Source organism: Scylla paramamosain, unplaced genomic scaffold (assembly GCF_035594125.1).
Source record: "Scylla paramamosain isolate STU-SP2022 unplaced genomic scaffold, ASM3559412v1 Contig44, whole genome shotgun sequence".
In the NCBI taxonomy this organism is placed as follows: domain Eukaryota; kingdom Metazoa; phylum Arthropoda; class Malacostraca; order Decapoda; family Portunidae; genus Scylla; species Scylla paramamosain.
Window position 1 is genome coordinate 522,501 of NW_026973709.1, and position 17,500 is coordinate 540,000.

General features: G+C 42.7%; 1 protein-coding gene and 1 pseudogene across 1 annotated transcript; both read left to right on the forward strand.

Moving 5' to 3' along the window:
- The first annotated feature begins 138 nt into the window (after nt 1–138).
- Nucleotides 139–3,377, forward strand: LOC135098070 (uncharacterized). Its single transcript, XM_064000282.1, has 2 exons — nt 139–450; nt 2,237–3,377. Exon 2 carries the CDS (start codon nt 2,416–2,418, stop codon nt 3,325–3,327), a length of 912 nt encoding a protein of 303 aa, XP_063856352.1. The 5' UTR covers nt 139–450; nt 2,237–2,415; the 3' UTR covers nt 3,328–3,377.
- A 1,170-nt stretch (nt 3,378–4,547) lies between these two features.
- The window catches only part of LOC135098085 (uncharacterized), a 15,128-nt pseudogene continuing 2,175 nt past the window's right edge, over nt 4,548–17,500 (forward strand).

The window sequence follows — 17,500 nt, forward strand, 5'->3', positions numbered from 1 at the left end:
AACAACAACAACAGTAGTATATTAACAGGAATGAAAATATTAAGTTGAAAAAATTAACAGAACCAAAGACTAACTGATAGAAAGCATGCAGGAAACAAGGACAAGATCAAGATTAACAAAGAGATGTTTAGTGTGAGAGAAGAATGTGTAACACTGGAAAGGAAGAATGCAGATGAACTGGATGAAAGAATCAGTAGGGATGAAGTGGAGAGGTGTGTGAGAAGGCAGAAGAATGGCAAGGCAGCAGGTCCAGATGATATACCCTATGAGTTCTACAAGAATGGTGGGGAGGTAGTGATAGACAGAATGACTGAGTTATTCAACCGAGTGTGGGATGAAGAGAGAGTGCCAAGAAAGTGGAATGAGAGCCGAGTGTGTCTGTTACATAAGGGAGGATTTAAGAGTAAGAATGAGCTGAAGAACTACAGGCCAATTGCATTAGTGAATACAGTAGGTAAAGTTTTCAGTGCAGTGTTGAATGAGAGACTGTGTAAATGGATTGAGAGAGCTGGAGTGCTGGGTGAAGAACAGAATGGTTTTCGTAGGGACAGGAGAGCTGAGGACAATATGTTTGTGGTGAATGAAATGATTGAGAAGAAAAAGGAATGATGGGGGTAAATTGTACCTAGGTTTTTTGGATATAGAGAAAGCTTATGATAGAGTGAACAGAGAAATGTTAGGTAGAGTCTTAGAAAAGATTGGATTGAGTGCAAAGATAGTTAACGTAGTGCAAAGTATGTATGTGGACACAAGAGCTAGATACAGGCTAGGAGACATAGAAACAGACTGGGTGAAGAGTGAGAGAGGAGTTAGGCAGGGCTGTATATTGTCACCAACCCTTTTTAGCCTGTATACAGAGGAGCTAGCAGCCAGGATGAGAAGAATGAATGTAGGGGGTAAGTGTGGGGAATGATAAAGTATGTGTGCTCCTTTATGCAGATGATGTAGTTGTTATGAGTGAATCGGCAGATGAGCTTCAAAGTTTGTTGGATGTAGTGGATGGCTATGGTAAAGACTTTGGAGTAAGGTTTAGCAGTGAGAAAAGCAAAGTAATGATTGTGAATAGATCAGAGGATGAAAGTAATGTGGTATGGAGACTTGGAGAGAATGAGTTGAGACAGGTGCAAGAATACAAGTACTTAGGGATGTGGAATGAGTCCTAGTGGGTGTGCAAAGGCAAAGAATGAAAAGATAAGTATGGTAAACCAGTGGGTAGGTCGATTGGGAAGCGCGGCAAGGATGAGAGCAAGTAAGTATGATGTGTTGAGAGAAGTGTGGAAGAGTGTGGCTGTGCCATGTATAATGTATGGTATGGATGTGATTGCATGGAATGAAAGTGAAATTGATAAGTTAGAAGTGGGCCAGAACAAAGTAGCAAGGATGGCACTGAGTGCACCGAGGTGCACAGCAGTTGAAGCCTTGAGAGGTGACATGGGATGGAGCACCTTCAGAGAAAGACTGACAAAAGCCACACTTAGGTACAAGATTAGGCTTGAGAGAATGGATGATGCAAGAATAGCAAGGAAGGTGTACCTGTGGAATGAAAGTGGAAGCAAATGGAGGAAGAGATGCATGAGAATGACAGACAGGAATGGATTGCAAGTTGTGTGGGCGATAAGAATGGCTGGGAGGAATCAAAATGAGCGTGAATGGGTGGTAACAAGAGGAGGAAGAGTGGGAGCCGAATGGGATGTGAGAAAATGGAAGAATGAGATAGACAAAGAAGTGAAATGTGTGGGACTGAATGAATGGAAGAATGAGATGGAAAGAAAGAAGACCCTGGAATGGTACAAGGAGAAAGAGGCCCCGAGGTATGAAAGGTGGTATGATGGAAGCCTGGGCGGTGATCTTCTCTTCCGAGCGAGGGCACAGTGTATGGATGTGAATGCAAGGAGTTACAGGTGGTCTGAGTCCCGCAGCAAAGTGTGCCAGATGTGTGACATGGGAGAGGATGAGACGGTGGAACATGTGGTGCTGGAGTGTGTGCAGTATGCCAGAGACAGGAATGAGATGATGCAAGTGATACTGACTGAGTTAGGGCATGATAGGAATGAAAGAGTGGAGAAGACAGGAAAGGAATGGATGGTGTTGTTGCTGGGACTGTGTAGAGAGGCCAATGAAAGGATGATTGAGGCGGTGAAAGAGTTTCTGGAGAGAATGTGGCGTGCCAGGTGTATGAACAATTAGGATAGAGGATGCTGTTCGTTTCTCTTTTTTTTTTTCCCCCTTTCTACAGGAGTTGCCGATCCAAAGGCCTGGCTCAGGAGTGATCCTGTGCCACCTGTACCATCAAGATCAAGATCAAGATCAAGACCCTCCGCTCCGAGTGTGTACAAGTGGCTTTGCCTTGCTCTCTGAGTTTTCTCTGAGTTTTGTGGTTTGTTTCTCTCGCCTGTGTGCTGAAATACCCTGAAAATGGTGATGAGCGCGTGTGGTTCATGCGAGGAGAGTGTGGCGAACAGGCAAAGGGCTGTGGCATGCGAGAGATGCATGGCCTGGTTCCATGTAGCCTGTGTGGGCATGAGGGAGGCCAACATGAAGGCGCTGGGGTTCGAGCTTCTGGTGTTCCTCTGCAGGGAATGCCTGAGCAAGAGCCTCAATGAATGGAGGAACCAGGATGAAGAAAAAGAAGAGAGAGTGGAGCAGAGCACCCAGACAGAAAACCTGATGAAAGAGGCAGAAGCACAGACGACGAAGACTGAAGAGAGAAAAGACCAGCAAGAAGTGGTGGAAGTGGCCAGAACAGACAGACGCCCAAGGAAGAAGAGAATGGTAATCAAGAAAGCCCCAGTACGTGTCATTGGAGACAGCATGGTAAGGAAGACTCCCGACTTTGTGAGAAGGGAAATTGAGTGCACCAGCATGGGAGGTGCTAAGATCCAAGACGTCAAGAGGAAAGTCAAGGAAGAAGTGCAAGAAATGGAAGAGAGAAGCCTGCTAGTTGTCCAAGGAGGAGGCAACAACTTAGTAGAGGCAAGTGCTGAAGACACAGTAAAGGAAGTGATAGAAGCAGTGAGGGCAGCAGAAGAGAAGATGTGTGTGGCTGTGGTGGGGGTCCTGCAGCGCCCACGGGAAGGAGTGCAGTATGAGAAGATCAGAAGAGAAACGAACCGCAAGATATGCATGGAACTCATGAAGGTCAAGATGGAATGGATGACAGAGAAGAAGGGCAACATGAGCTTCCTGGACATGGATGGGATCCTCGACCAGGACAAATTCTTCGGGAGAGACGGGGTCCACCTCAACCACAACGGGAATGAGAGGCTAGGACGTCGACTGGCCGAGTGGATGAGGGCGAGGCAGGTGTGTTGTGTGGACGACGCATGATGAGGAGGACCCACTGATGTCAGCAAACATGGAAGAAAAGAGCAAGTAAATGTGTGAAGATTGGCTGTATGAATGTGAGAGGATGGGGTGTGGGCAAGTTTGAGGATGTATGCAAGGAGCTCAGGGAGTGGAGGTTTGACTCAGTCGGGCTCACTGAGACTCACCTGAGAGATGATGTACGAATGGAGGGATGCGAGTATGTTATGATTGGAAAGGGGCGTAAGGCACAGGAAACACTGGGAGGAGGCGTAGCCCTACTCTACAAGAAAGAAAGAGGACTGAAAGTAGAGGAGATTGATGTGGTGGAGTGTACAAGTAGTGAGGATGTGCTTGCAGTAAGAGTGGAATGCATGGATGGTCGTGGCAGACCAGAGAAGGTGGTACTGGTGGTAGCCTACATGACTGTCATGGGTGAAAGAGCAGAGAGGGAAAATAGGAGGAAGTATGACATACTTAAGAAAGTTGTGAGAGAGCATGGAGAGGAGAGAGTGCTAGTTATGGGTGACATGAATGCTCATGTGGGAATACTGGGGGAACAGGTGAACAGGAATGGTGAAATGCTTGGAGAGTTCCTTGAACTGGGGCTGGAAAATCTGAATGTTACTTTGGCAGAGGGGCGTGTGACTTGGAGTGCAAGAGAACAGGAATCGGCAATTGACTACATGTTGGTGAATGGAAGAATGCGTGAAATTGTGTCGCACATGTGGATAGATGAGGATGGTTTGGTTGATATTGTGTCCGATCACAACATGCTGGTGGTGGAGTGCTTGATGCAGGGTGGGAATGAAGTGAAAGTGGCAAGTAAGAAAAAGAAGTGGAGACTGAGAGATGTAGGGTGGGAGAACTTTCAGGTTGATCTGAGTGAGAGAAGCTGGGACGACGAAAGTGTGCATGACGTGGAGCATCTGAATGAGAAACTGGTTGAGGACGTGAGGGGTGCTGCTGAGAACCAGATAGGGTTTGTGAGAGTAGGTAGAAGAAAGAATGTATGTAAACCATGGTGGAATGATGAAATCAGAGCAGCTAGGAAGGAGCGAAAGAGAATGAGTAGACAGTGTAGATGGCTGAGGAAAAAGAGGCATGAAAGCGATGAGGCAGAGAATGAGTATCAGAATGCATGGGCAGCGTATGTGAAGCAGCAGCGGTTGACAAGACGAATGATAATGAATGCTAAAGTGAAGAGTGAAAGAAGAGTGATTCAATCTTTAAGGGAGAAAGGTATGGAAGGTGGCTGTGAATGGTACAAGTTCATGAGAGGTGAGAATATGTCAGGTTAGGTTAGGTTAGGTTTATGTCATCTATAGACGTAGGAATGGGATTAAACACAGCCAAAACTTCTTTATTATCCTCTATCTCATCTATAAGCACAGTAATAGGATTAAACACCATTAAAACCTCATTATTACCCTATATATCACAAATTCACCCCCTTCATGTCATCTATAGATGTAGGAATGGGATTAAACACAGCCGAAACCTCTCTATTACCTCCTATCTCATCTATAAGCGCAAGTATAGGATTAAACACCATTTTTAGCATGAGTAATCCCTTTTTTAGGCACAGGAAGTAATAATAACGCTTCTAACTCTCTTTACAGACTGAAAAACAGATTCAGAACCCCTTAAACTTTTCTAAATAGGATCAGAACCCCTAAAACTCCCCTTGAATAGGATTAGAACCCTTAAAACCCCCTTTGGACCCTTTTTAATGCAATCCAATCCTCCACACAGGCACCGAGAGAGGACTGGAACGGGTGGAGCCTATTTTGAAGTTCCACGTGGGATCAACTCTCCTCCACTGGGCGGCATCGAAGGGTTACGATGACCTGGTGGTTGACCTCCTTGTTCGGGGCTTGTCTGTGAGTGTGTGGGGAGAGAGAGAGAGAGAGAGGGGGGGGGTTGATAATGCAGAAGTGTTGTTAATCTGTCGCTAGAACTGTAAAAATACTCTTGAAAACCCTCATCACTTCAAGTAGAGCCTTTGGAATGTAGAAATATTGTTAATCTGCCACTAGAACCTTAAAAATACTCTTGAAAGCCCTTGTCACTTCAACTACACAGTCTTTGGAATGTAGAAATCTTGTTAATCTGCCACTAGAACCTTAAAAACACCCTTGAAAACCCTTGCCACTTCAACTAGAGCCTTTGGAATGTAGAAATTTTTGTTAATCTGTCACTAGAACCTTAAAAATACCCTTGAAAACCCTCACCATTTCAAGTAGAGCCTTTGGAATGTAGAAATCTTGTTAATCTGCCACTAGAACCATAAAAACACTCTTGAAAACCCTTGCCACTTCAACTAGAGCCTTTGGAATGTAGAAATCTTGTTAATCTGCCACTAGAACCTTAAAAATACCCTTGAAAACCCTCACCATTTCAACTAGAGCCTTTGGAATGTGGAAATCTTGTTAATCTGCCACTAGAACCTTAAAAACACCCTTGAAAACCCTTGCCACTTCAACTAGAGTCTTTGGAATGTAGAAATCTTGTTAATCTGCCACTAGAACCTTAAAAACACCCTTGAAAACCCTTGTCACTTCAACTACAGCCTTTGGAATGTAGAAATCTTGTTAATCTGTCACTAGAACCTTAAAAACACCCTTGAAAAGCCCCCACCACTTCAACTAGAGCCTTTTGAATGTAGAAATCTTGTTAATCTGTCACTAGAACCTTAAAAACACCCTTGAAAAGCCCTCACCACTTCAACTAGAGCCTTTTGAATGTAGAAATCTTGTTAATCTGTCACTAGAATCATAAAAACACTCTTGAAAACCCTTGCCACTTCAAATAGAGCCTTTTGAATGTAGAAATCTTGTTAATCTGTCACTAGAACCTTAAAAACACCCTTGAAAACCCTTGCCATTTCAACTAGAAGGAAGAAAGGCTTTTAGTGAGACCCTTGTGTTATGTTGGCACCCTTGACTGCCCCCCACCTAGCCCCCCTGACCAGCACAGTAAACCAAACTTACCTGCCCTTCATAAACAATTACATTTCATCATTCAACTGAAAAAAACACAAATTAACTTAGTTTTGTTGACATCCACAAGAGAGACAGTTTGTTCAGCCATGTTCACTGTTTCAACCACCACCACCACCACCACCACTACTACCACCACCACCGCCTCTTCTACAGGTGGATGCTTGTGATCGGTTGGGCCGCACTCCACTGGGGCTGGCCACCTTTGCCGGCCACACTAGTATTGTCAACACCCTGCTGCAGGAGAACGCCTCTCTTTCTGCTGAAGGTGAGAGAGAGAGAGAGAGAGAGAGAGAGAGAGAGAGAGAGAGAGAGAGAGAGAGAGAGAGAGAGAGAGGAATATATAGACAGAAACATAAAAAGAGAGAGAGAGACAGAGTTTGTGTGTTTGTGAGGTAGAGAGAGAGAGAGAGAGATTGAGTATGTATTGAGAGTAAGAGAGAGAGAGAGAGAGAGAGAGAGAGAGACACCCCCTAACCTAACCTAACCTAACCCAATCTAACCTAACCTAATCTAGCTTAACCTAACCAAACCTAACCCAGTCTAACCTAACCTAACCTAACCTAACTTAACCTAACCTAACTTAACCTAACCCAACCTAACCTAACCTAACCCAATCTAACCTAACCTAACCTAACCTAACCCAACCTAACCTAACCTAACGTAACCCAACCTAACCTAACCTAACGTAACCTAACCTAACCTAACCTAACTCAATCTAACCTAACCTAACCTAACCCAACCTAACCCAATCTAACCTAACCTAACCTAACCTAACCCAACCTAACCTAACCTAACCCAACCTAACCTAACCTAACCTAAACTAACCTAATCTAACCTAACCTAACCTAGCTTAACCTAACCTAACCTAACCTAACCTAACCTAGCTTAACCTAACCTAACCTAACCTAACCTAACCTAACCTAGCTTAACCTAACCTAACCTAACCTAGCTTAACCTAACCTAACCTAACCTAACCTAGCTTAACCTAACCTAACCTAACCTAACCTAGCTTAACCTAACCTAACCTAACCTAACCTAGCTTAACCTAACCTAACCTAACCCAATCTAACATAACGTAACTTAACCTAACCTAACCTAACCCAACCTAACCTAACCTACCTTAACCTAACCTAACCTAACCTAATCTAACCTAACCTAACCTAACCTAGCTTAACCTAACCTAACCTAACCTAACCCAACCCAATCTAACGTAACCTAACCTAACCTAACCCAACAGACAAGGACTGGAGGATAATATCTCGTGAGGAGGTTGGTCTCTGCATAGTTCGGGTCATTGAAGAAACTGCCGTGTGTTCTCTTGACGCGGCCAGGTCAGACGGCTTCACCCTGCTCCACCTGGCTGCCCAGCAAGGCTACCCGAACATGATGCATCGGCTTCTGTCCCTGAAGGTGTGCTTAGGGGCGTTTTGGGGTGTTTTTGGGGGTGTTTGTAGTGTTTGGGGTGTGTTGCGGAGGTTAGTGTGTTTTTTTTGGGGTGTTTTTTGGATGTGTAGGGAAATTTGGTGTGTTTTTTGGGGTTTTGGGTGTTTTTGGAGTGTTTGCAGTGTTTTTTGGGGTAGTTTTGGGTGTTTTGGGGATGGTTAAAAGTGTTTTTTGGATGTTTGCAGTGGTTTGCGGATAGTTTTGGGTGTTTAAGGGTGCTTTAGGAGTGTTTTGGTGTGTTTTGAATGTGTTTTGCAGTGTTTGGGGTGTGTTTTGGAGTGTTAAAGGGTGTTTTGGAGTGTTTAAGGTTGTTTTTGGGTGTGTAAGGATGTTTTGGGATGTTTTTGGTATGTTTTGGGGATATTTAAGGGTGTTTTGGGATGTTATTGGAGTGTTAAAGGGTGTTTTGGGGTGTTTAAGGTTGTTTTTGGGTGTTTAAGGGTGTTTTGGGATGTTTTTGGTATGTTTTGGGGATATTTAAGGATGTTTTGGGATGTTTTTGGTATGTTTTAGGGATATTCAAGGGTGTTTTGGGATGTTTTTGGTATGTTTTAGGGATATTTAAGGGTGTTTGGGATTTTTTGGTATGTTTTGGGGATATTTAAGGGTGTGTTGGGATGTTTTTGGTATGTTTTTAGGATATTTAAGGGTGTTTTGGGATGTTTTTGGTATGTTTTTGGGATATTTAAGGGTGTTTTGGGATGTTTTTGGTATGTTTTGGGGATATTTAAAGGTGTTTTGGGATGTTTTGTATATTTTAGGGATATTTAAGGTGTTTTGGTATGTTTTAGGGATATTTAAGGGTGTTTTGGGATGTTTTTGGTATGTTTTAGGGATATTTAAGGGTGTTTTGGGATGTTTTTGGTATGTTTTTGGGATATTTAAGGGTGTTTTGGGATGTTTTTGGTATGTTTTGGGGATATTTAAGGGTGTTTTGGGATGTTTTGTATATTTTAGGGATATTTAAGGTGTTTTGGTATGTTTTAGGTATATTTAAGGGTGTTTTGGGATGTTTTTTGGTATGTTTTAGGGATATTTAAGGGTGTTTTGGGATGTTTTTGGTATGTTTTAGGGATATTTAAGGGTGTTTTGGGATGTTTTTGGTATGTTTTGGGGATATTTAAGGGTGTTTTGGGATGTTTTTGGTATGTTTTGGGTATATTTAAGGGTCTTTTGGGATGTTTTTGGTATGTTTTGGGGATATTTAAGGGTGTTTTGGGATGTTTTTGGTATGTTTTAGGGATATTTAAGGGTGTTTTGGGATGTTTTGGAGTGTTATTACCCCTACACAACCCAAACTAACCTAACCTCACAACCTCAAGGTATCACCAGACGTACGCAACAACCAAGGTGAAACCCCGCTGTTTGTCGCGATCCGGAACAACCAGCTGGCCTGCGTTCAACAGCTGATTAATGCTGGCACACGTCTGAACCTCGTCGATAACCGCGGGGGGGTCAGCTCTGCACATGGCGGCCAAGAACGGAAATGTGACGGTAATTGATATGCTCCTGATATGCTGCAATAAGATCGGTTATACGCCTGTTTACTACGCCATCAATGCCAGCAGGTGAGGGAGGAGGAGGAGTGAGTGAGTGAGTGAGTGAGTGAGTGAGGGAGGAGGAGTGGAGGTCTCGACCTTATAAGAGGAGGAGAAAGAGATTTAGAATTTGTACAGGAAGAGGAGGAGGAGGAGGAGTGGAGGTTTAGAGCTTATAACAGGAGGAGAAAGAGATTTAGAATTTGTACAGAAGGAGGAAGAGGAGGAGGTGGAGGAGGAGGAAGAAGAAGAAGAGTGAGGGAGGAGGTGGAGGCTTAGGGTTTGTAAAAGAGGAGGAGAAGGAAGATTAGGATCACTACAGAACAACACATAATACTCTTGCACTTATCAAAAACACACACAAAAAAAAACACCCTTTAAAAACCAAAAAAAAACACCAAAAACACCCTTTAAAACTGCAAAAACCACTCATAAACACTTTATCTTAACAAAAACACCCAAAAACACCCTTTAAAACCACAAAAACCACTCATAAACACTTTATCTTAACAAAAAAACCCAAAAACACCCCTTAAAACCACAAAAACCACTCATAAACACTTTAACTTAACAAAAACTCCAACAACACCCAAAAACACCCTTTAAAACCCCCCAAAAAAATAACCATGAGCACTTCAACTTAACAAAAACACACAAAAACACTTTAAAACCACAACAAAACCCAAAAACACCCATAAACACTTTAATTTAACCAAAACTCCCTAAAACACCCTAAAAAATAACCATAAACACTTCAACTTAACAAAAACACCCAAAAACACCCTTCAAAACCCCAAAAAACACCCCAAAACACTTTAACTTAACAAAAACAACAAAAAAAAACATCTTTAAAACTCCACATCCAAACAAAAACACCAACTCAACAAAAACACCCAAAAAACACACAAAAACACACTTTTAAAACCCCAAAACACCCAAAAACGTTTCAACTCAGCAAAAAAACACTTCAAAACACCCAGAAACACTTTTAAACCCAAAAAGACTTTAATTCAACAAAAAACACCAAAAAAAAAACACCAAAAAACACCCCAAACTGAACCAAACCAAACCTAACCTAACCAAAGCAACCCCACAGGTACGACATTGTGCAGCGGTTCCTCGAGTACAGCCTGGTCCGCAAGGTGCATTGCAAGGCGACAAACGGCGAAACACTCCTGCAATTTTACACCGAACGGAACAACTTGGGGCAGTACGACAACGCAGTGGTGTGCGTGCTGGAGTGCGAGAAGCTCCTGCACTCAACCAAGCCTAGCGCGGAGATGTGTCTTCGCGTGCAACTGGGAACGACAGAGGCCAGTTCGAAGGCCCGCGCTCAGCTGCAGGCCATGTACGAGTCGACGAGAGCACAACGCCACTGCTGGAATTTTTGGTTCTTTCTCTCTTGTTTTCTGCTTCCGTCGGTTTTTTACTACCTAGACGTGTACACCGACATTCTGCTGGCGGTGGAGTACCATCAAGATTACCTGAAGAGCATCAATGACTCCGATGTGGTGGGGACGAGGAACATGACGAGTGCTAATCATTCCCTGTCCGAGGAGATGGTGGTGCTGGTGGATGGCAAGGAGGAGGTGAGTGCGTGTGTGTGTTTGTTTGTTGAACTATATGTAAAAGGCTGAAATAAACTCAAAATGCACTCAAATGATACTTAAACACACTTTACCATCCAAAAACACAAGAAACACCAAGAAACACATACTAACACACCCAGACAGCCACATACAAACAGTAACACCCCAAAAACACCCAAATTACCCAGAAACACATTTTGTCACCCTGAAACATCTCATAAAACATCCCAAGATGTCCAAAAACACACAAAAAACACAAAAAAGACACTCAAAAACCCACAAAAACACACAAAACCCACAAAACTCACAAAACACCCACAAAAACACTCAAAAATACCCCACTAACACTCAAAAACACACAAAAAACACTGAAAAACACACAAAAAACACTGAAAAGTACCCCAAAAAGCACTCTAAAACATCCAAAACACACAAAAACACCCCAAAACACAAAAAAACACAAAAAAAACCACCCTACACACACACACACACACACACACACATTTACCCATCTCTCTAAAAACCCCTCAATGTCTCCCTCCCTCTCTCTCCCTCTCTCTCCCAGGAAGCAGAAGGATTCCTCGCCAACCTAACAGACAACCCAGACAAGATCAATTTCCTACTCACCGTTTTCTTCATCCTGCTGCCAATTACCCTGTTGTCCACTTGGAATCTGTACATTCATGTGACGCAGCAAGATATCCTTCCCATTTTCAAACTGCTACCTTCGTTTTTGCGTGTATCGTTGTAAACGCTCATATTTCTCACCCCCCTGGCCCCCGTCATGGCGTACCTCGAAAATACTTACGCGCAGATGAAGCACATGAACGTCACAGTGCGTCAGATGCAGGAGGTTGGGGTATGTACTGTCTATGGGGTGCTTTGGGGTGAATGTGTGCATTTTGGGGTGTTTTTGGTTTGTTTTTGGTGTTTTTTGGGTGTGTTTGGGGTGTTTTGGTGTGTTTTGGGTGTTTTGGGGTGTTTTTGGGTGTGTGGGGTGTTTTTGGGTGTTTTTGGGGTGTTTTTGGATGTGTTTTGGTTTGTTTTGGAGTGTTTTTCAATATTTTGGGGGTGTTTGGTGTGTTTTTGGGGTGTTCAAGGGTGTTCTTGGGTGTTTTTGGGTGTGTTTTGGTTTGTTTTGGGGTGTTTTCAATATTTTTGGGGTGTTTGGTGTGTTTTTGGGGTGTTCAAGGGTGTTCTTGGGTGTTTTTGGAATGTTTTTTTGGGGTGTTTTGTATATTTTAAGGTGTTTTTTAGTGTTTAAGGGTGTTTGGGTGGGAGTTTCCAAGTGGATAGGGTTTTTTTTAGTTTGAGTTGATAGGTGTTTTTTTTTTTTATTTATTTAATTATTTTATTTTTATTTATTTGTTTTGTTTATTTTATTTATTTATTTATTTATTTTTGTGGGAGCTCTGTGTGTGTGTGTGTGTGTGTGTGTGTGTGTGAGGTTAAAAGAGGAGGAGAAGGAGGAGGGAGAGAGGAAGGGAGGGAGGGAAGGTAGATATTGAGAAAACTTACTTAAAATTCTCTCTCTCTCTCTCTCTCTCTCTCTCTCTCTCTCTCTCTCTCTCTCTCTCTCTCTCTCTCTCTCTCTCTCTCTCTCTCTCGCACACACCATGATAACAAAAATAACAATAATAACAGTAATAATTCCTGTAATCCAACTTAACTCAAGCTAACATACACCCCCCCCTACCCCTTTGCCCCCTATCCCCCTTGCCCCCTACCCCCCTCTCCCCCACAGGTTGATAACAAAGAGAGGCACAACCTGCCAGTGGGGGGGTTGCCTCTGAGCCCAGCAACTCACTTTTCCCCCCTTCACAGAGCAAGGTACTGGGGTCAAGTCAGGTTGGATCGGGTCGGGTCGGGTTGGGTCAGGTCAGGTTGGGGGCGTTTTTAAATGGTTGGGGTTTGGTTAGGTTAGGTTGTTGTTGTTGTTGTTGTTGTTGTTGTTGTTGTTGTTGTTGTTTGTTTGTTTGTTTTTACTTAATTTCTCTCTCTCCTCTCTCTCCCTCTCTCTCTCTCTCTCTCTCTCTCTCTCTCTCTCTCTCTCTCTCTCTCTCTCTCTCTCTCTCTCTCTCTCTCTCTCTCTCTCTCTCTCTCTCTCTCTCTCTCTCAGCATATTAGTATTGTTATGTAGAACTACTACTACTACTACTACTACTACTACTACTACTACTACTACTACTAAATAAATCCCCAATAGTAGCTTGTTATATTCTACTATTATTATTATTATTATTATTATTATTATTATTATTATTATTATTATTATTATTATTATTACACTTTTCATGTATATATATTTAATTTTTCTGTGTGCATGGGTGTATGTGTGTGTATTTTGAAATCTTTGGGGTATGATGTTGACACACACACACACACACACACACACACACACACACACACACACACACACACACACACACACACACTAAAACACCCAAAAAACACTGTTATTCACCTCCAAACACCACAAAACACTGCAAAACACACCAAAACATCCCAAAAACACCCCATAAACACCAAAACAGTCCAAAACTCACCCAAACACACTTATTCATTTTCCTTTACCCTTCCAACACTCAGTCCCCTTCAAACACCCCAAAAACACCGAAAAAACACTTCCAAACACACCCAAAACACCCCTAAACACACCCAAACACACTTATTCATTTTCCTTTACCCTTTAAACGCTCAGTCCCCTTCAAACACCGCAAAAACACCCCAAAAACACTTCCAAACACACCCAAAACACCCCCAAACACACCCAAACACACTTATTCATTTTCCTTTATCCTTTAAACACTCAGTCCCTTTCATACACCCCAAAAACACCCAGAAACACTCCAAAAACACCCATTTTCTATTTCATCCACCCCTGACTTAACTTAGGCCAGAAATTTAAAAAATACCCTTAAATACCCAAAAACACTGTAAAAACACCCCAAAACACCCATTTTCTATTTCATCCATCCCTAAGTTAACTAACCTAGCCAAAACACCCAAAAACATACCCAAAAACACACCAAAAACACCTCAAAACACCCATTTTCTAATTTAGTTACCCCTTAAATTAATATAACTAGTGAAAAAACACCAAAAATACCTTTAAATGCCCCAAAACACCCAAAAACCATCATTTAACACCAAAAAATACCCCAATAACACCCAAAAACCACCATTTAACACCAAAAAACACCAAAAAACACCCAAAAACAACACCAGGCGCACTGTACATCTCCTCAGACCCACCCAGGACTAACGCAGGCACTCTTACAGGTGGACTCAAAATCGTACAACAGCTTTCCCCCCCCACGGGCCTACCAAGACCTACCGGCACCACATGAGGGACATGGAGATCAGAAAATATTATGACCTTAAGCATGTCGCGCAGATGAGGGTCGCAATCACCAACGTCATGGAGGCCACACTCGAGTCGGCCTTTCAGTTAATTCTGCAGCTGTATATCGTTGGGACGCATTACACTGAGTTGGACCAGGTGCGTTTGTGTGTGTGTTTGTGGGTGTTTGTGGGTGTGTGGGGGTGTTTTGGTTTAAGTACAAAAAAAAAAAAACTGAAACACCCTAAAACACCCAAAAACACCTCTAAAACACCCAAAAACATCCCAAAACACACAAAAACACCAAAAAAACACACTGAAACACCCAAAAACACCCCAAAAACACCCAGAAATACCCAAAAACACTCAAAAATTACAAAAACACCCATTAGTACCCTAAAAACACCCAAAAACACCACAAAACACCCAAAACCACCCAAAAACATCACAAAACACACAAAAACACACAAAAAACACCCAAGACAACCACTCCATCATCTCCACCCCTTCTCCTCCTCCTCCTCTTCCTCCTACAACCACAACTAACACCACAACTTTCCCACAACAGGTTAAGGACGTGACACTGGGCAGCATCCTGTCTTTGTCACCACTGGGCCACAACACACAGCTCTCCAAACCGGTGTTCTCTGTCCTCATCTCCCTTGTGTCCCTCACCTGGTCCTTCACATCCTACCACAGGTTCTCCAAACTCGGAGGGCTGACTATTTTAAATGCACTGCCCCTCCTGTTCGCAATATTCTTCCAGGTACGGTTCTTAGGGCCGGTTTAATTGTGTATCTTGTGTTTTTAAGTGTGTTTGGGTTTGTGAAAGTGTTTTTTTTGGTTTTGTGTGTGTTTTTTAGTGTTTTGGGGTGTTTTTGGGTGTTTAAGGATGTTTAAGGGTGTTTTTGGGGTATTTAAGGGTGTTTTTTTTGGGGGGGGTATTTAAGGATGTTATTGGGTGTTTTTGGGTGTTTTTGGGATATTTAAGGTGTTTTTGGGTGTTTTTGGGATATTTAAGGGTGTTTTTGGGTGTTTTTGGGTATATAACGGTGTTTAAGGGTGTTTTTGGGATATTTAAGGGTGTTTTTGGGTATTAAAGGGTGTTTTTGGGTATTTTTGGGATATTTAAGGGTGTTTTTGGGTGTTTTTGGTTATTTTTGGGGTGTTTAGTGAATTTAAGGATGTTTTGGGGTGTTTTTGGTGTGTTTTTTTGGGTGTTTAAGGGTGTTTTTTTTATCTGCTTGTGAATTTTGATGGTGTTTTTTATCTTATAAGTAAATTTTGGGGTTTAAATTTTTTTTTCACTTATTTATTCATTTATTTATTAATTTATTTTTTGTTTGTGTGTGTGTGTGTGTGTGTGTGTTTAGGTATAATTATGAGTTTCAAATAGTAATAGTAACAATAATAATAATAATAATAATAGTAATAGTAATAATAATAATAATAATAATAATAATAATAATAATAATGTGTCCGCAGGTGGTGTCCCGCGCCATCGCCTGTACGGTGTTCACCCTGGCACACACGTGGAAGGTGTTTGTGGTGTTGGGTGTACACTTTGTGGTGGTGCTGGTGTTTAAACTCAAGCTGGAGGAGAGGTGAGTGTGTGTGTGTGTGTGTGTGTGTGTGTGTGTGTGTGTGTGTGTGTGTGTGTGTGTGTGTGTGTGTGTGGCAGGTGACACAAGGACACACACAAGCTAAACACTATGAAACAAACACTATAATTCACAACACACCTAAAAGACACCCCAAAATACCTAAAACACCCCAGAACACCCTAAAACACCCCAAAACACCCAAAAAACATGCCCAAAACACCCAAAAAACATCTTTAAACACCCTAAAACACACCAAAAACACCCAAGAATTACCAAAAAACACCAAAAAAACTCCAAATATACTCCAAAAACACCCAAAACACCAAAAAACACCTATAAACACCCCAAAAACACACTAAAACACCAAAACACCCAAAAACACCCATAAAAACCCATAAAAACCAAAAAAAAAAAAAACACCCAACAACACATTAAAAGACCCCGTTTTCTTTCACCCGCAGTTCAGTGTTGCCAGTACGCACACCGTTTTACTGTTGCCAGTGTTTTTTCATGTACCTGCGTCCATATTTCTACGTTTTCCTTGGCACCATTGCTTCTACGCTGGTGTACTTCAGGTTGGAGAGGCCCTCGGCTGTCAAAAAGCAGAGGGCGCGTCGTCATTCAACCGTAGTGATACAGGTGAGGCTGCAGTGAGGTTAGGTCAGGCTGGGTTAGGTTAAGTTACGTTAAGTTACGTTAAGTTAGGTTAAGTCATGTTAGGTTTGATATTGAAGCAGTATTCAATGACTTAAGCTAACACAAATTTTTCATTCTCTCCCTCCCTTCCCCCCATCGCTGCTATCTCACCCCCTACCCCCCCACAGGTGTTGTTTTTAGTCCTAGCCTTCATCGAGAACCTAGTGCTGCTTGCCTTGGGGATCTGCTGGCTGGACGACAAATACTTTCATCATACGACACTTTCAAATACGACACTTTCATCATAATTTCTGCTGTCCTGTGTGCCATCAGCTACCTCACTGGCGTTATACTACATGCTGTGTACTATAGGTGAGTCTGTGGCTGTGTCCGAGTGATGCTGTGTGTGTTTGTGGTCTTCGTGTGGGTGTGTGAAGGTGTGTTGCAGTGCTGGTGGCTGTGTGTTGGCTGTGTGAGTCTGTGGCTGTGTTTGAGTGATGCTGTGTGGGTGTCTGAAGGTGTGTTGCATTGCTGGTGGCTGTGTGTTGCTTGTGTGAGTCTGTGGCTGTGTTTGAGTGATGCTGTGTGGGTGTGTGAAGGTGTGTTGCAGTGCTGGTGGCTGTGTGTTGTCTGTGTGAGTCTGTGGCTGTGTTTGAGTGATGCTGTGTGGGTGTGTGAAGGTGTGTTGCAGTGCTGGTGGCTGTGTGTTGGCTGTGTGAGTCTGTGGCTGTGTTTGAGTGATGCTGTGTGGGTGTGTGAAGGTGTGTTGCAGTGCTGGTGGCTGTGTGTTGGCTGTGTGAGTCTGTGCTGTTGCTTATCATCACTATGCAAAAAAAAAAAAAAAAAAAACACCCCAAAACACACCAAAACACCCAAAAACACACCAAAACACCCAAAAAACACACCAAAACACCCAAAAAACACACCAAAACACACCCACCCAAAAACACACCAAAACACACCAAAACACCCATAAAACACACCCAGAAACACCCAAAAACACACCACAACACACCAAAACACCAAAAAAACACCAAAA